The following is a 17532-nucleotide window of genomic DNA, read 5'->3' as shown; positions in this document are numbered from 1 at the left end:
ACAAATTAGGACACATATGAAGTTGCTTTTTATATGGAACTTTGACAAAAGTAAATATAACCCCCTAGCACCTATTGAAAATCATGCTGACATCTTCATGTTCGGAGAGTTATTTGCTCCGTGGACTGTCTGCTAAAGCTCAAGGGAGTCTCCATGTTATGGTCAGTTCTCATAGTCTCGTCCCTGGTTCAATTCCAAGTTAAGAGAATACTTGAAATGCTGTTTTCTAGTAGCATGGAAAGACTCTAGGAATTTGATGCTTTCCAGAATAATCTGTGCTTGTTATGTAAGTACAATCAAGGACACTTTTTCAGAGCAGAACAAAAGAGATTAGATTCGCTTTAGTTTGAACTGTCTATAAAGAGAGTTCTCAGCCGTGGATTTCTTAATGGACTTAGCACAAGTAATGGAAATAGAATCACGCATTTTTATGAGTCACCCAAGAAGCCTTTCGGTTTCAGGTTCTTCTTGAGAGCTCAATCACTGGGGTTCTTCTTTGAACGACTTGGAAAATGTCTTGCTTGATTAGGAAGTTAGTCATTTCACATTTTGACATCTAAAACAATGGGAAGTTAAAAAACCTCACAAATTACATTTGTAAGTAACAGGATACATCACTTTAAAGATGAAAACCTCAAGGATTTGTGGCGCCTTTCTTTGTTCTTGTTAATCCTATTTTACTTTTTGAGTGTTAGATGTTCTGTAAATATCGGCATTTGAATTCAAACAATAGATGTTGATAACTAATTCTCTAACTTGGTACAAAAACATTACTATTGTATATCAGCAGATTTTGTATTCTGAGAGTTAACCTTCTGTATCTGATGTTTTCTTTGTCAATCACTATTATTCTAGCCCAAATACTGTCTTCCTCATTCAGTTTTAAAACCTTAAGCAGTTTTAAGCACAGCATTGCCTGGTTTCAAAAGGGATGACGAAGTCGAATTTGGGAAAGGTCCTTACAATCCTCATTTTCTGGAGGCTGTTGATCCCCTTCTTGTTTTAGAAGTCGCCTCAGTCTCAGTCACAGACATCCCCTGAGGCTTTTCTTTTCCATTTATTTTGTCCATTTAAGGTTAACATATTAGGAGTTTTGCTACCAAGAGCTACTGAGAGATTAAAATAAATACATCTGAAGGAGCTTTCCCAAAGCTCCTGTGCTGGCCGCTGCCCTCCTCCCTGACTTTATTGGTATCCCTCAGTACAGGCGGTCTTAAGGCTACCAAGCTGAGTTTTTAGAAATACGCCACATTTTTTCTGTGTAATTCTGGAGAAAAACAAAACAAGTAAAACAGAAATGTGCCTGTTTAGTTGCCTACACTGAAAAATAGGAGATAAAATTCACCATCATAAAATTTCCCTCAATCATTTTTCAGAGTCTATTGGTCTGTGAAATGCCCCTGTGAAGTTCCCCGTAACCCTGTGGAAACTCAGTTCTGGCCTGGCCATGCTAAGCATGGCTCCTGCCCTGCTCTCTACACTGCAACGATGCCCAGGGCAGACGGGCAACGATATGACACTGAACACAGACTACACAAAAATTAAACACCACATAGTAAGGATATCGTCTATATTGTTTTCAGCTTAGAGCTCTAAAAACATATGTTGAGGTGATTATCAGTACTGTGATTTTACCTATTTTAAATGTTCATTAATTTAGCATTTATTGAGTCCTAAGGTATTAGTAATTCGATCTAGAAAAATATACTTGTGTGTGTGTGCACATATACATGTGTATATAGCAAAGCAAGGATTACATTATACATATATATATCTATATATAAAATCTTGCTTTATAACTATATTTCATAGGACTTAAGTGTATTTTTAATGTTATTTTATTTCATCATTTTCTCCCCACTGGGAGAGAAGTACCATTATATTTAGCTAATATTCACATTTTGATTTTATTATTATAATTTTTCATCAGTAATGAACAAAGCCAGGCTTTCCAAAAGAGGTGAACTCCAATAGCCACATTGAAAGAAAATAATAGTTGTCGAATTGAGCAGAGGAAATGGTCAGAAGGGAGAAGAGGGTGAGAACCTTGGCAGACATAGGCAAGCAGGCCAGGAAGCTCATTTGCTGCTCTTTTTAGAGACTGAAAAAACTATATTTATCAAAAGTCTTTCTTGACAGGTGATCATGCCAATGATTTCATTTCAAATTCATCCTCATTCATCCAACAGGAATAAATAAAATTCTTGAAAATGTTCAGATGTTGCAGTACTGATGCGCCTGGAAGCTGTGAGTGTGTTGTGCTGGGGGGGTTCTTGTGGATACTCAAGAACAGGCCCACTCAGGAGCAAAGGCCAAGTGGCCGGGGTCAGACAGCTCTTGCAGGAGCTCTTGGACTTAGGAGATTTGCTTCCTTATCAGCGTGTCTTTCCTCTTTGGTCTCAGGGTATGGGTAAATAAGAAACTCCATAAATGGGCTAAGATAATATGCCAGAGAAGGAACTAAGTCATCTCACATGGCATAAAACGATGCACAATATTTAAAACGTTTTTCCTTGGGAGGCCAAGGCGGGCGGATCACAAGGTTAGGAGATCATAGCCATCCTGGCTAACACAGTGAAATCCCATCTCTACTAAAAATACAAAAAGAAATTAGCTGGGCGTGGTGGCGGGTGCCTGTAGTCCCAGCTACTCGGGAGGCCGAGGCAGGAGAATGGCGTGAACCTGGGAGGTGGAGCTTGCAGTGAGCCGAGATCGCGCCACTGCACTCCAGCCTGGGTGACACAGCGAGACTCATCTCAAAAAAAAAAAAAACTTTTTTCTGAGATAACCCCTTTCTGCCAACCGTTTCCAGTGAATTAATCTCAATTGTTATGCATCCAGCATTTCACTGGGAAAAATCAGCTTTCAATACTAATGCAGAGATGGATTTTGTAGTAACCATCTATTTCCTGTGTCTTTAAAAAAGAGAAAGATGGATCTCATCTTTCTTGACGGTGTCCTGAAAATATGTGTTGCATTCATCACATATTCCCCGGTAGTCAATTGACCTGCACATGTAAGGCAATGATTTTAAAGTGCCAGGGTCACTTTTTTTTTTTTATTATACTTTAGGTTTTAGGGTACATGTGCACAATGTGCAGGTTTGTTACATATGTATCCATGTGCCATATTGGTTTGCTGCACCCATTAACTCGTCATTTAGCATTAGCTATATCTCCTAATGCTGTCCCTCCACCCTCCCCCCACCCCACAACAGTCCTCGGAGTGTGATGTTCCCCTTCCTGTGTCCATGTGTTCTCATTGTTCAATTCCCACCTATGAGTGAGAACATGCGGTGTTTGGTTTTTTGTCCTTGCGACAGTTTACTGAGAATGATGTTTTCCAGTTTCATCCATGTCCCTACAAAGGACATGAACTCATCATTTTTTATGGCTGCATAGTATTCCATGGTGTATATGTGCCACATTTTATTAATCCAGTCTATCATTGTTGGACATTTGGGTTGGTTCCAAGTCTTTGCTATTGTGAATAGTGCCGCAGTAAACATACGTATGCATGTGTGTTTATAGCAGCATGATTTATAGTTCTTTGGGTATATACCCAGTAATGGGATGGCTGGGTCAAATGGTATTTCTAGTTCTAGATCCCTGAGGAATCGCCACACCGACTTCCACAATGGTTGAACTAGTTTACAGTCCCACCAACAGTGTAAAAGTGTTCCTATTTCTCCACATCCTCTCCAGCACCTGTTGATTCCCTGACTTTTTAATGATGGCCATTCTAACTGGTGTGAGATGGTATCTCATTGTGGTTTTGATTTGCATTTCTCTGATGGCCAGTGATGATGAGCATTTTTTCATGTGTTTTTTGGCTGCATAAATGTCTTCTTTTGAGAAGTGTCTGTTCATGTCCTTCGCCCACTTTTTGATGGGGTTGTTTGTTTTTTTCTTGTAAATTTGTTTGAGTTCATTGTAGATTCTGGATATTAGCCCTTTGTCAGATGAGTAGATTGCAAAAATTTTCTCCCATTCTGTAGGTTGCCTGTTCACTCTGATGGTAGTTTCTTTTGCTGTGCAGAACCTCTTTAGTTTAATTAGATCCCATTTGTCAATTTTGGCTTTTGTTGCCATTGCTTTTAGACATGAAGTCCTTGCCCACGCCTATGTCCTGAATGGTATTGCCCAGGTTTTCTTCTAGGGTTTTTATGATTTTAGGTCTAACATTTAAGTCTTTAATCCATCTTGAATTAATTTTTGTATAAGGTGTAAGGAAGGGATCCAGTTTCAGCTTTCTACATATGGCTAGCCAGTTTTCCCAGCACCATTTATTAAATAGGGAATCCTTTCCCCATTGCTTGTTTTTGTCAGGTTTGTCAAAGATCAGATAGTTGTAGATATGCGGCATTATTTCTGAGGGCTCTGTTCTGTTCCATTGATCTATGTCTTTGTTGTGGTACCAGTACCATGCTGTTTTGGTTACTGTAGCCTTGTAGTATAGTTTGAAGTCAGGTAGCGTGATGCCTTCAGCTTTGTTCTTTTGGCTTAGGATTGAGAAGAGGACACTTAACAGACAATCATTTCAGGCTTAGAGAACAAAAACCATTTGTATAAATATTTGTAAAAGAAATTTAGTTTTTTAAAATGAAAACTCAACCAGGCACGGTGGCTCACACCTGTAATCCCTGCACCTTGAGAGGCTGAGGTGGGAGGATGGCTTGAGCCCAGGAGATGAAGGCTGCAGTGAGATGTGATCACACCAACTGCACTCCAGCCTGGGTGACAGAGCACAGCCCTCTCTCTAAAAAAGAGACACAGAGCACAGCCCTCTCTCTAAAAAAGAAACAGGCCAGGCACGGTAATCCCAGCACTTCGGGAGGCTGTAATCCCACGCCTGTAATCCCAGCACTTTGGGAGTCTGAATCAGCTGGATCACGAGGTCAGGAGTTCAAGACTAGCCTGGCCAACATAGTGAAACCCCATCTCTATTAAAAATACCAAAAAATTAGCAGGGTGTGGTGGCGGGCGCCTGTAATCCCAGCTACTTGGGAGGCTGAGGCAGGGGAATCACTTGAACCCAGGAGGCGGAGATTGCAGTGAGCCAAGATCGCACCACTGCACTGTGGCCTGGGTGACAGTGAGGGACTCCATCTCAAAAAAAAAGAAAGAAAGAAAAAAAGAAAAACAAACAAGCACAAAACTTCTCCATTTTCTTTTTTTTTTTTTTTTTTTTGAGACGGAGTCTCGCTCTGTCGCCCAGGCTGGAGTGCAGTGGCGCAATCTCGGCTCACTGCAAGCTCCGCCTCCCGGGTTCACGCCATTCTCCTGCCTCAGCCTCTCCGAGTAGCTGAGACTACAGGTGCCCGCCACCACGCCCGGCTAATTTTTTGTATTTTTTAGTAGAGACGGGGTTTCACCGTGGTCTCGATCTCCTGACCTCGTGATCCGCCCGCCTCGGCCTCCCAAAGTGCTGGGATTACAAGCGTGAGCCACCGCGCCCGGCCAACTTCTCCATTTTCATCCATTAATGCTCACCATTAAACAAAAGCATAAAAATAGAATATGATCTGTTTTATGATCATAGGACCAATAATTAAAGTTTAACATGAACAGAATTACAAATTCTTCCTACCTTGTGAAACACTGATTTAAATAAGACAAATGATAATGTGATATTAACTTACAGGTACATCAAAAACAAAAACAAGACACACTTTCATCGTATTTTCTTCCACATGCTAGTGAACAAATTATGCACCATTTTTTTTCTACAGGAAAACTGAAGACTTTAATAACAAACTCTCCAAGGTCAAAATGAATACAGGTATGCTGTCTGTTAGTTTTAAACTCTTTTAGCCTTGCTCTCTAAAAATCATGTTGGCCCTAAATCATTAGTTTAGCACTCTTCTGATCCTAAATATGATTCTGAGTTTCGATTAGATATATAGCATAGATTCGTTACTTTCTTTTTTTGTATTTGTGCCCCACTCTTATAGCCACCAAATGTAGAATTTTCTATTACTTGCCCCTGCTCCCTTTTTCTCTAATCACATGTTAAAATTAATTCCTATAAACAACAGGAAGAGGTAGTATGTCATTTGTTTGTGTACTTTTGAAATCTCTCACTTAAAAATAGGCTAAATTCAAAGGCAAGTTGCTCTAGTAGAAAATATTTAAACTTATCTGTTTCATAAATTTATGTTGAAGAAGTCAGCAGACAGAGTGCCAAGGTTTTATACAAAATCAGCTTAATTAACCTATAGTCGCAATTCACATAGTGTTATAAGCATTATATGTGTAGATGTGAGAGTAGTATCTCCAAATAGCTTTACAACTGTGCCTCTGAACTGTATTGTATACATTTTAACTGTAAAAGTGTTCATGATACATGCTTTGTACATATGAACATTTTCCACAGTAGAAATAATTTGGCTTATAATTTTGCCTTCCCCCCACCTTGAAATATACAATATGAAGTAATTCAAGAAACAACTTTCTCATTGAAATTTTGTAACTTGTGTCTAAATGATATCATTTCCTATCCACAAGTGATCACTGGAAAGTTGTTTGAGCCATTGCCCCATGGCAGAGTAGAAAGGATGGCCCAAGATAGTCTCTCATGTCCAGCTGGCTGCCTTTTTGAGGTCTCTTGTTGCATCAAGTGCCTACAAGGAGGATTACCCAGCCACTGGCGAGGACCAATACCTAATCCGCAGGCCGAGTGCAGAGCCTGGTGTCATGTGCCATGTGCCATAGTGGCCTCAGAGAAGGCTGTGTGGGCAGGCTCCTGAGGATGCAGTCACTTTGCAGACATGTGGACAACAGGCAAGATGAGGATACTGGAGACAGTCAAAACACACAAGGAAGGCTCAGCAATCAAGAGAAGTTATAACCCTGCAAATGCACCATGCAAAGGCATCTTGATGATTGGAGATGTCAGAAGTAGACATGGGGAATGAGGTAGAAAATATTACTAGGTAAAGGAAACAGAAGAAAGCAAATAGAATGTAGAACCCACAGCTGGACTAGCGTCAGCCATGCTTTGGAGCTACAAAGTCACTCCAGCAGAAGTTCCACATGAGGAAGTGGTATTTCCTGATCCTTCTAAGACATCTACCTGTAGATCTAAGCAGATCATAACTTCCCAGTATTCCTCATTTTACTGAGTGCTGATTTTCCTATTTATTATAACCCTATTATGACAGAGATATGCATCCATGATATACTGAATATGCTGTGTTGATGTGCAGTGCACTCAATAATTAACTTTCCTATTCATATAATTCAATCCCTCATAGCAAAATAAGCACATAGAAATTTGTAAATTTGTTTAAGTCACTAACGTACTTGAGCCAAGTTACTGCTTAGCAGCATAAATGTAACCTTCTAAAGCATCTTCTCATTTCTAAGGAGTAAGCTTGACTCTGGATGGGAAGCAATTTGTATAGGATTATTTTGCTTATTTGGATGAACTTCCACTTAATGTATAATGATTGGAAAATATGGTATTCAAACATACGCATAAAATTGATCAAAAGTGACAGAAAACTTTTGCTCAAAATTCCAAAATAATAATTATAATGTTTTTATAAAAACATACTACTTTTAAATATATAGGTATATATATACACAAATATATTGCCTTAGGAATTTGAAAGCATTGTTACTGTGTTTACAAAACGAAGTAGGAATTTGTTCCTAAAGAGCTAGTAAATAAAATTGGCCTGTATTATCTATCTACAGATAGATGATGGATGGATAGATAGATAGATAGATGATAGATGATATATAGATAGATAGATGATAGAAGATAGGTAGATAGATGATAGATAGATGATAGATGATAGATAGATAATAGATAGATAGATGATAGGTAGATGATAGATAGATTATAGATGATAGGTAGATGATAGGTAGATAGATGATAGATAGATAGATGATAGATGATAGATAGATAGATGATAGATAGATGATTGATAGATAGATAGATATATAGATGAATAAAGTGGCCCCACAAGTTATTTTTCTCGTCCCCAAAATGGCTTCTAGCTCCTCTGACTTTTTTGTCTATCAATAGATAGATAGAGAGATAGATAATGCAGATAATATATGGATGGATAATGCAGATAATCTATATAAATAATACAGTTCAGTTTTATTGATATATATATCAATATTCATTTAAACAGGAATATATCTTTTTATTGATTGATGTATCTATCCAATATATCAATCATTAAAAAGATATATTCCTATTTAAATCTTCATGTGTCGGTCACCACGGTTAAAAAGCATTCTTTTAAGTTAAGTATTTGCTTTTAATCAGTACATAATAAACTAGCCATGGGAAATGTGGTTAATTTTTTATACTAAAGTATCTAAACAATGTAGAAAAAATATAAAAACATGTTACATGTCCACTTTTAGAATTTTTAACCCATTACTTTCTTAGGCATATCTTAGCTATTGAAGAAAGGAGAGAAGGAAAGACATCAAATAATTCTCCACGTATAATTTACCCATATGAGTTGTTTCCAGCAATAGGAACAGCTTCCAGGAATCTTGCAGCTCAGGGGAAGAGTAGCCCAGCAAGGCTGCAGGTCATAATGAGGACAAAACGCAAGACCAGCATTAGGATTCTTTAGGAGAAACTGACACATGAAAGGTGGCATCCTCATTTTAAGATCTTAAAAATATCTTCAAGGAGTATCAGAAAGTATCAATACATGAGGAAGTAGAAACAGAATATAATAGATTATTCTGTTCTAGCAATTTTACAAATGCCTCAAGTTTTAGAATTCAGCCCTTTATTAAACTTTATTAAAGACAGAGTCTCCATTTCTTTCATCTAAGACTTAGAGCTTCCTAAAATACATAAATTGTCAAACCCAAAGATTCCCAAACTTTCTTGGTTTACAGTGATCTTTAATGTCTCAGTAATTTCTTCATTGTGCTCCTAGGCCAAAAATACCTAACACTTCTATTTATTAAGTAGCTAGGTGCTAACAACTTAATAACTTAATAATTACTTTATAAATATTTTGTTCTAACAACTTAGAAGCCATTTGACAAAACAATACACATAAATTGAAAGAAAATAGTTTTATTTCATTCTTTGTAACAAGAATTACTTACTAATATGTGTGTGCCTGTTGCACACTGAAAAATTTCTCAGACCTTAGAATTAGATTGTACATGGCCACTCTCATTTACTAATCTAAAATGTTTTATAGGCCAGACAGGCACAGTGGCTCACGCCTGTAATTCCAGCATTTTGGGAGGCTGAGGCAGGAGAATCGCTTGACCCCAGGTGTTGGAGACAAGCCTGGGCAACATAGTGAGACCCTATCTCTGTAAAAATGTTAAAAATTAGCTGGGCATGGTGGCATGTGCCTGTAATCCCAGCTATGAGGGAAGCTGAGGTGGGAGGATCAGTTTGAGCCCAGTGAGCTCCGATTGCCTCACTGCACTCCAGCCTGGGCAACAGAGCAAGACCCTGTCTCTAAACATAAATAAATAAAATGTTCTTCAGAGGGTTCTTGCTTTTTATCATAGCAACTATCAAAATCCCAGTTTTTCAAAAATATGATGTCATCAAAAGGAATATAGCTCGTCTATTATGTTGAAACCGTGTACTGCCCCAAGCGAGTAATTCGTGGAGTGTCCAGCAGTTAGCACTGTGTTTGCCTTAAAAACAGGAACTGTCCCCCAATACCCTCATGAATTCACCAGTGCAGCCCAGGACATCTCAGCCCACAGTCTGAACACCAGAGATTGAACCTGTGACCCTGGATCTTCTCATTCTGGAATTTTCTCTTTTCACCTATGTGCTTGTTAGATGTCCAGAATTAACAGAACTAGGAAATAAAATCACTCTTAGAGTGATGTCAGTTTTCACTTTCAACACCTTTGACTACACAACCATTTAACCATTTCACAGCTCCTGGAAGCAGTAACATTACCTCCATCTTATCAGACACACTTGTCTCTAAGCACTTTCAGTTTGCTGAGTTTGCTAAAATCCTTTTGGAGCCTCTCCTGAAGGAATCTTCAGTTGTTTCTCCCATTTGTGTCACTTTCTTTGGGTTCTTAATTATAACCTTTGATTTATTTGGTTCATTTTCTTTTAATATTCTTTCAAGTTGGTTTTCTGGTTTAATGATTTTCTGCATTAAGAAATTGTTACTTTAAACATATACTTTAAAAAGTGAAGTAAGAATCACTCCACTGATTTTAAGTTCTATTAATCTTACTATTTATAAATTTTATGAAAAATTCCTTCAAATTATACTTCCAAGCATCTTTTCTAATCTAAATTCTGTCATGTCCAATAAACAAACTTGATACTTTCCTTATGAAAATAAAGAAAAAGGAAAAATGAAAATGTGACAATATATAATGATTATGTTACTATATCGGTGGTTATATTGTCTTTTTTTATAACTTTCAAAAAGATTTAATTTAATTTGGTTTGACTTAATAAGCAGAATGAGGGGAATGAGCAAAACTATTTATTGCACATGCCGTATTACAAAGGAATGTAAGAATGGAATTTGAATCTGGTCATAAATAGAACATTGGCCTTCCAATTTTAAAAGACTTCTCTTCCAAATTTAGAAGTCTAAACTTCTCATAGCACATTAAAATGGCTGATGAACTTACACTGATTTTATTTCACATTATGACTTGCATAAGTTTAAAGATATGAATCATAGTACACATATTGTTAAAAGTATGAAAGCAATAAATGAGGCCAGGTGCGGTGGCTCATGCTTGTAATGGGAGGCCGAGGCAGAAAGAGCACTTGAGCCAGGGAGTTTGAGACCAGCCTGGGGAACACAGCAAGACCATGTCTCTGTGTGCCTGTGGTCCTAGCTACTCAGGAGACTGAGGCAGAAGGATTGCTTGAGCCCAGGAGGTTGAGACGGCAATGAGCTATGATGGCGCCACTGCACTCCAGCCTGAGTGACAGAACAAGACCCCGGCTCTAAAAATAAAAATTTTTAAAGTAAAAGCAATATACTCCTTTCTTTAAACATGGTCATTTCGATACCATATATATCAATACTTTTATTTTAATAAGGCTAGTTATTTGCATAACTAACAATAACTACAGGAAGAATGGACTTTCCATAATGCCATGTGTTCCTCTATGAATCCTAAAAAATGTGTCATATCTGTGTCACTAATAATTTTTACTGCAAGAATTATTCAAGCTCTCTTTGGGAATTATAACAGCTAGAAGATGGCAAAACTTAAATGATATTAACTTAAAAGTGTGTTGTACCATAGCCTTTAATCCTGACATAGAGCTAATCCTTGACTCTAAAAGCCAGCTCCAGTTCTTATAGATTTAGTATAAATTGAATTTAAATGGTATAAACAAAGTTGAGTTCTGTGCCTGAGTTTTCACAAAGAAAACCATAAAATGTTAAGTATTAAGTTTTCCATGCTTTCACTAAAACAGTGACACCTATTTCTAAGACAGATCCCTGGTCTTTTGTTTTGCTTCGTTTTGTTTGTTTTAGTTTGAGGGTGGTGTGAAATTGGCAGGTGCATTCCATGATTACTAATTCTAACTGTTCATCTTTCTCATGGATGTCTGGCACATTTCACTTATAACGCATGATATTGCACGTGCTTTTCCCGTTGCCTTGGCCTCTGCTATATCATTTTTTTGCTTCCAGATAGCGGTGGGTGTGCTCGCAAACGTGCCGCCATGTCTGTTACGCTAACATCTGTGAAGAGAGTGCAAAGTTCTCCAAACCTATTGGCTGCAGGTATAATATCACTAACTCACACAATGTCGCACTTGAATGGCTTCTAGCTCTTCTGACTGTTTTTGTTCTAAATGTAAAAAGCAAAGGAAAATGAGATCTTGTAGGAAACATTTTAAATGTACAATTGAATACAACAATCACTTGCCAAAAATAGGTTGAGTACCTGTGAGTGTTAATAACTATTTAAGTTTTTGTTATCTCATGAACTTAAGTAACACAATATTTCATTAAGATAACTCAGAGGTTTTGGGGGTTTTTTTTAACCTAAAAACTGTTGGGGTAGGAGTACAGGAGTACAGGATGAAAAAAGGGATTTGTAGGAAACTTAATCTTTATTAACTGGATTCTTTGTCAAAGGTTGTGAACAGAATGATAGAACATTAGTTTTGAAAGAGACCTTTGCTTTCCTTTAATCCAATCAGCAAAATACCCTTCTACTATATATATTTAAACATATCAAAATCTTGACCAATTAAGATTAACATGTACCCACAGATAGGAAGTCACCGGGGGTGTGAGATTTCAGCATCCACTCAGGTGGTCTCTTTATAATCTCTGTTGTGACTACCTAAGCCACAGTACCGAAGTTAGGCACAGTACGTAAGGCACAGTCTGCACTGGGAGGGGGTGCAGCTGTTAGAAGGTCAAAGGGAGACCAGCAAGCCCAGTGCCTCCAGACCCTGAAATAGACCCACACCTGTTGGTGATTGGTTGGTTAGTTGGTTGGCTGGTTGGTTAGTTGCAGTTTGGGGATTGCTTGTTTTTTATTTATAAGATTAATGGGTCTTACAGCAGAAGTGAGAAAGGGATGGGGCGTCTTTAAATAATTTTAATTCTCACAATGCATATCACAGTCTTCTACACACATACATCTAGCAGTTGATTAAATACTCAGGGTGTTCTTCGCTTTACAGCCACTTAATTCTAAACTACTGAGTTTTTCTTGAGAAAAAAAATGAACTTCCATATGCAGAATCCCACTTCCATTCACCACCTCTAATCCACAAATGGATTTCAACGTCCAAGTTTAAATGCCAGGCTAGTGAGTTCAGTTATACATTAAGTTAAAAGACAATGCAAGATGCATTGCAGGGTTTATAGTATGACCTCATTTTGGTTAAAAAAAAATCTCTATACAAATCTCTATTTGTATGTATTGGCTCATGCATGTATGAACATAAAAAGGTGTTAGAAAAACTACAGATGTATTTACATTGGATACTATGAGAAACAGGAATGAAGGCAAGTAAGACAATAAACGTAAGAGTTCAGTGCCATCGTGTAATTGGAATGCCAATACCCTGAATGTCACTGACGTTTCAACCAAATAGGATCTCAGCCCAACCTACTCAGATGTGAACCTTGATGCACGTGCCAGGGAACGCCGCTTCCACAGTGCCAATGTGGAGAGTCGAAACTGGAATACACGCAATTTCATATAACTCGACTTAATAGAAAAGATTTAATGCTTCAGAATTACAACAGCAAAAAAAAAAATTCACACTTCAAGAATATGAAATAATCTTCAATAATAACAATGCAGCTTTGGGCTATTTTAAGTTTTCTATCACTAGGAGTAAGATTTCTAGAGAATGAAGTCCACTGCATTTTGGACATAATTGTTTAAAAACAGCCGTCTTTTGTGTCAGTTAGACATAAAGTAAGATCCCTTTTTCTTTTCTTTTTTTTTGAGACAGGTGGGGTCTTGCTCGGTGGCCCAGGCTGGAGTGCAGTGGCACGATCTCGGCTCACTGCAACCTCTGCCTCCCAGGTTCAAGCATTCTCCTGCCTTAGGCTCCTGAGTAGCTGGGATTACAAGTGCCTGCTACCACGCCTGGCTAATTTTTGTTATTTTTTTTAGTAGAAACCTGGTTTCACCATGTTGGCCAGGCTGGTCTCAAACTCCTGACCTCAAGTGATTCGCCCGCCTCGGCCTCCCAAAGTGCTGGGATTACAGGCATGAGCCGCCACACTTGGCCACCTTTTTCAAAGAAGCTTCCATCACATTTTTGAATAAAGAAGTCAGCATTAATATGCACAACTGCATTCTATATAGCTTTCATAAGAACTTACATGATACAGTGTCTTTATGTGAATCAAAAGGGAATTGATAAATATTTATTGCCTTCGATATTGTTAAAATACAACAGCTTTTATGTAAAACCTCCAGAAAAGGTCCCAAGCCATTTTCATTCCCTTCTCTGATCAGAGAGTCAATCTGAGTCACCACCTATTTGTCCCCTGAGTCAGTCTGTCTTTCTCTTTTCCTTTTATAAGAAGTAAATTCCTACTGGACAATCCATCAGAGCACACACAGATATTTTAAACCTATGCCAAAACCAAGACAATGACTATTGAGAAATAATTGAAAAACATTTTATTTCACCAGAACCACTTGGCAGCCTAAAGGAACGCTGGCGAGAGTGGCCTGTTGCAGCGTGGGGTCTTGTCAATACCACCTGCATGTTTTATGCCCTTAAGAAAATTAGTCTGTCTAGGTCTCATTTCCTTTCTTTCAAATGAAAAATTGTCATTTTCTTACATCTCTGAAAGCTTCATCATTTCCCAGACTCACAAGGATTTGTCAGAATAAATGAGAGTAAATGAAGAAAATAAATGAAAAGGGTTATAATTGTACATAGAAACACAGTAGGCACTCAATTAGTTGACCTGAATTTAATCAACATTTTAAAATAATTCTTGAAAAGCACTTGAGTCTTCTAAAGAAATGAGTTATAGGCATCAAAATAATAATTTTCAAGAAAAATATAGTGACAGCGTCAATATAGCATATCAGTTAAAAGGGATTTAAATAAAACCTTAGAGTAGAGATTACGATGTGACACATATCACAAACACAGCTACATAAAAGCTGTCATGTTAGAATCGTAACAGTGGAAAGGGCCATAGAGGGCATCCAGTTCCACCCCTGACATGGGACCAGGAATGTCTCGCACAAAATCGCAGACAGATACTCACCAGTTTGTGCCTCGACATAAGGAAAAGGGCTGGTAAGAGCACGTGGAGCTCTTCATTCTTCAAGATCCTATTTGTTAAAATATTACCATGCAAAGCAGCCAGGAAAGGGAAAAACTGACACCATTTAGTCATTCGTGGATTTTCAGTGAAGCAGTAACTATCTACTAAAGAACACTAGAAATTAAGGACTCAGGCCCCTAGTCCCAGCTTTGTGTTTTTTTCACAAGTGCATGTGCATCAATAATGTTGCAGATCTGGGGGAAAACCATTTTCCCCACACATCTGCCCAGCCATTTACCTGACCGACTTTTTTTTTTCTAACCTATATTCTCTTTACTTGACATGGATCCATGATACTTGCTATTACCTGCTCCAAAGAACAGGTGTCCTCCCTCTCCTAGGCTTTCCTGCAGGGATAAAATAAAAGCAGGGCCATGCTAAACAGTGTCCACATAGAACACTACAATAAAAGAGCAAATCAGGACTGGGCATTCCAAGTATCTGTAATTGGATTTATTTTAAAGAAAGAGAAATGATATGTACTTTAGTCTCCTTGAAAGACCACCCACTTCAAGGCAGACTTTAATCATCAACATAAGCTTTATTAAAATACTGATTCATCCTGAAGTTCGAATCCATGGCCATTTTCTCCTTTCTCTTAATTCTGCACACACGTGTCCACTGTGTGTTGCAAGGCCCTTCAGAACAGCCCACCACTCTTACTGTCTGATGTTTCCAGTGGCACAGGGACAGATTCCTTTGCAAATCCCTGGGCCCAGTGTCCCAGGAAGAGACCCACAGTTGAGCCTGGAGTGACTGTCCTCTGATTCTCACACTTACCGTTTCCTGGGGCTCCATCATCAACACAGTGACCAGCGTGAAGACACAGACTATCAGTTAGAGGGAGTTTATTTCCAGTGTCCTTCAGACCTGCCCAGTATACCCTCTTCTTTCTCACCACACCTGCACCCTTGCATCTCCAAGCCTCTGGCTCCCACTACCCCGTCCCCAGCACGTAACACACAGCGTTCTTTTTCATCTCAGTTTTACCAAACCAAGCGTAAAAGAAACTCCCTATCCTGAAGAAAATAATCCGAATATAATCATTGTTATTAATGCTGCTTCTCTTTTCATAAAGTAGCTTTGGGCTATTTTACTGCCTTTTCCCAAATCCCAAAATTTGTTCATTGTCCACAGTGGATGGCAGCTTCGTGGTTATTAAGTCTCTCTCCTGAGTGCCCCAAAGCAGAATTCTGATGATTGCTCTGTATTTTTTTGCCAAACTGTGTTTTTCTTTGTCTTCATCACACAGCTGATTAAGAATTTCAATCATTTCTGCTTCCATCAAATCCTAGAAGGAAGACCAGGCCCGGTGGCACACACTTGTAGTCCCAGCTAACCAACAGACTAGGCTGTAGGATCTCTTGAGCCCACTATTTCAAAGACAGCCTGGACAAAATAGCAAGACCCCATCTTTAAAAAATAAAATTAAAATTAAAAAATTGTACAAATTCTAGAAGTAGGGTCCAATAAACATTTCATGCATGATTCTTCAAAGTAATTTTTCTCTATGGTACCCATTTTATTACTCCAATTTTAAATTCATTGGAGATAAAATCCATACAAAGTTATCAATGATCATAAAGAATGGGAATTCATTAGTCTTCTCTAGCTCACCTGAGCTGGAATCATTCTAATGTACTCTGTGCTGACTCACATTTGTGTTTCTTCCCTTGATTTGGAAAGAATCCATATCAAATATTTTATCTAAAAATTAGATGCTCGCATTTCTCAGCCCATTTTTATCATTCTAAATTCATGTGTTTAAGCTTGAAAATAACTATTCTGAAGCACTAAAAGAAAAACAAAGACTTTTCCAGCATGTAAAATTCCTGTTTTATGAATTGAAATGGGAATCTAATAATGGTCCTGGGGAACATGTAGAAGGAATCCAGGACTGGAGAGCAGATTGGGCTAATGATCTGACCCCTAGGATCATCTCCAAAGTTAAAGCTTAATGAATCTAAGTAAAGTTGACCATGTGCTTTAATAAACCAGGCAACACAAGCTGATGACTTCAAATATACATGAGTTAAACGTGCCAACTGATTACCTCAAATGTGCATATAGAAGATTTTGGAATGTATAACTTCAATAAAATTGATAACAAATATATCACTGATAACTTGCCAACTGCCTTACCAAAAGCAATTTATTAGTACTGAAATTTATTTTCCACAGCTTACTAACTGAAAGACAGTGGAACATATTGTAACAGCTCTTTCATATTTGAGTATAAAATGACTTTTATATTGCAATAAGAAAAAAACTCAGTCTTGAGAATAATTTGAAAATGTCACATGATATGGTAGACAGATCTATAGTTTCTTAAGGTAAAACAAATGCAAACTACAGAATACAGTTCTCTAACATAGGAGTTAAATATGCTTATCGACAGCAGGGCATTGGAAGCTAAGGATCTGGCAGTTTGAGTTAGTGCTGTTTATAAACCAGATCTCTTTTGATCCTTTAATTTGATATTTAGAAGTTCATATATTCATCTTTGGCCATAATAAGATTAAAATTGCATGTTGCAACATTATTGAGGGGAAAAATGAGTGTTTGCTATATAGATATTTATATATTATAGATATTTAATGAATGACATTCTAATTGAAGTAAAAATAAATGTACAAGCCTCCCTTTGGCATGTTTGACATACCCAGATTTTAAAACTGAAATAATGTTTGCAAAAATAATGCATATAGTTCTTTGCCATGTTATTTTTACTGGGTTATTCATTTATTTCACCTTAG

At 37.8% G+C, this 17532-nt stretch overlaps 1 protein-coding gene across 15 annotated transcripts in view; it reads left to right on the top strand.

Moving 5' to 3' along the window:
* Positions 1–17532, top strand: part of SORBS2 (sorbin and SH3 domain containing 2) — a 231545-nt gene that overhangs the window by 118858 nt on the left and 95155 nt on the right. For 5 of the 15 annotated variants that reach the window (XM_055276620.2, XM_055276622.2, XM_055276624.2 and 2 more), the window contains exons 3-4: positions 5732–5781; positions 11645–11737. The exons of 4 other annotated variants lie outside the window; for them this stretch is intronic. In XM_055276620.2, the coding sequence (XP_055132595.1) occupies positions 5772–5781; positions 11645–11737 (103 nt within the window). In that variant the 5' untranslated portion in view covers positions 5732–5771. The remainder of the gene's footprint in view (positions 1–5731; positions 5782–11644; positions 11738–17532) is intronic. 6 more of the 15 variants (XM_055276628.2, XM_055276626.2, XM_055276625.2 and 3 more) reach the window with 2 other exon arrangements.

This window comes from Symphalangus syndactylus, chromosome 4 (genome assembly GCF_028878055.3).
Source record: "Symphalangus syndactylus isolate Jambi chromosome 4, NHGRI_mSymSyn1-v2.1_pri, whole genome shotgun sequence".
NCBI classification, from domain to species: Eukaryota; Metazoa; Chordata; class Mammalia; order Primates; family Hylobatidae; genus Symphalangus; species Symphalangus syndactylus.
Note: the sequence above shows the minus strand (reverse complement) of the source record. Positions and strands in the feature narration are given on the sequence as shown.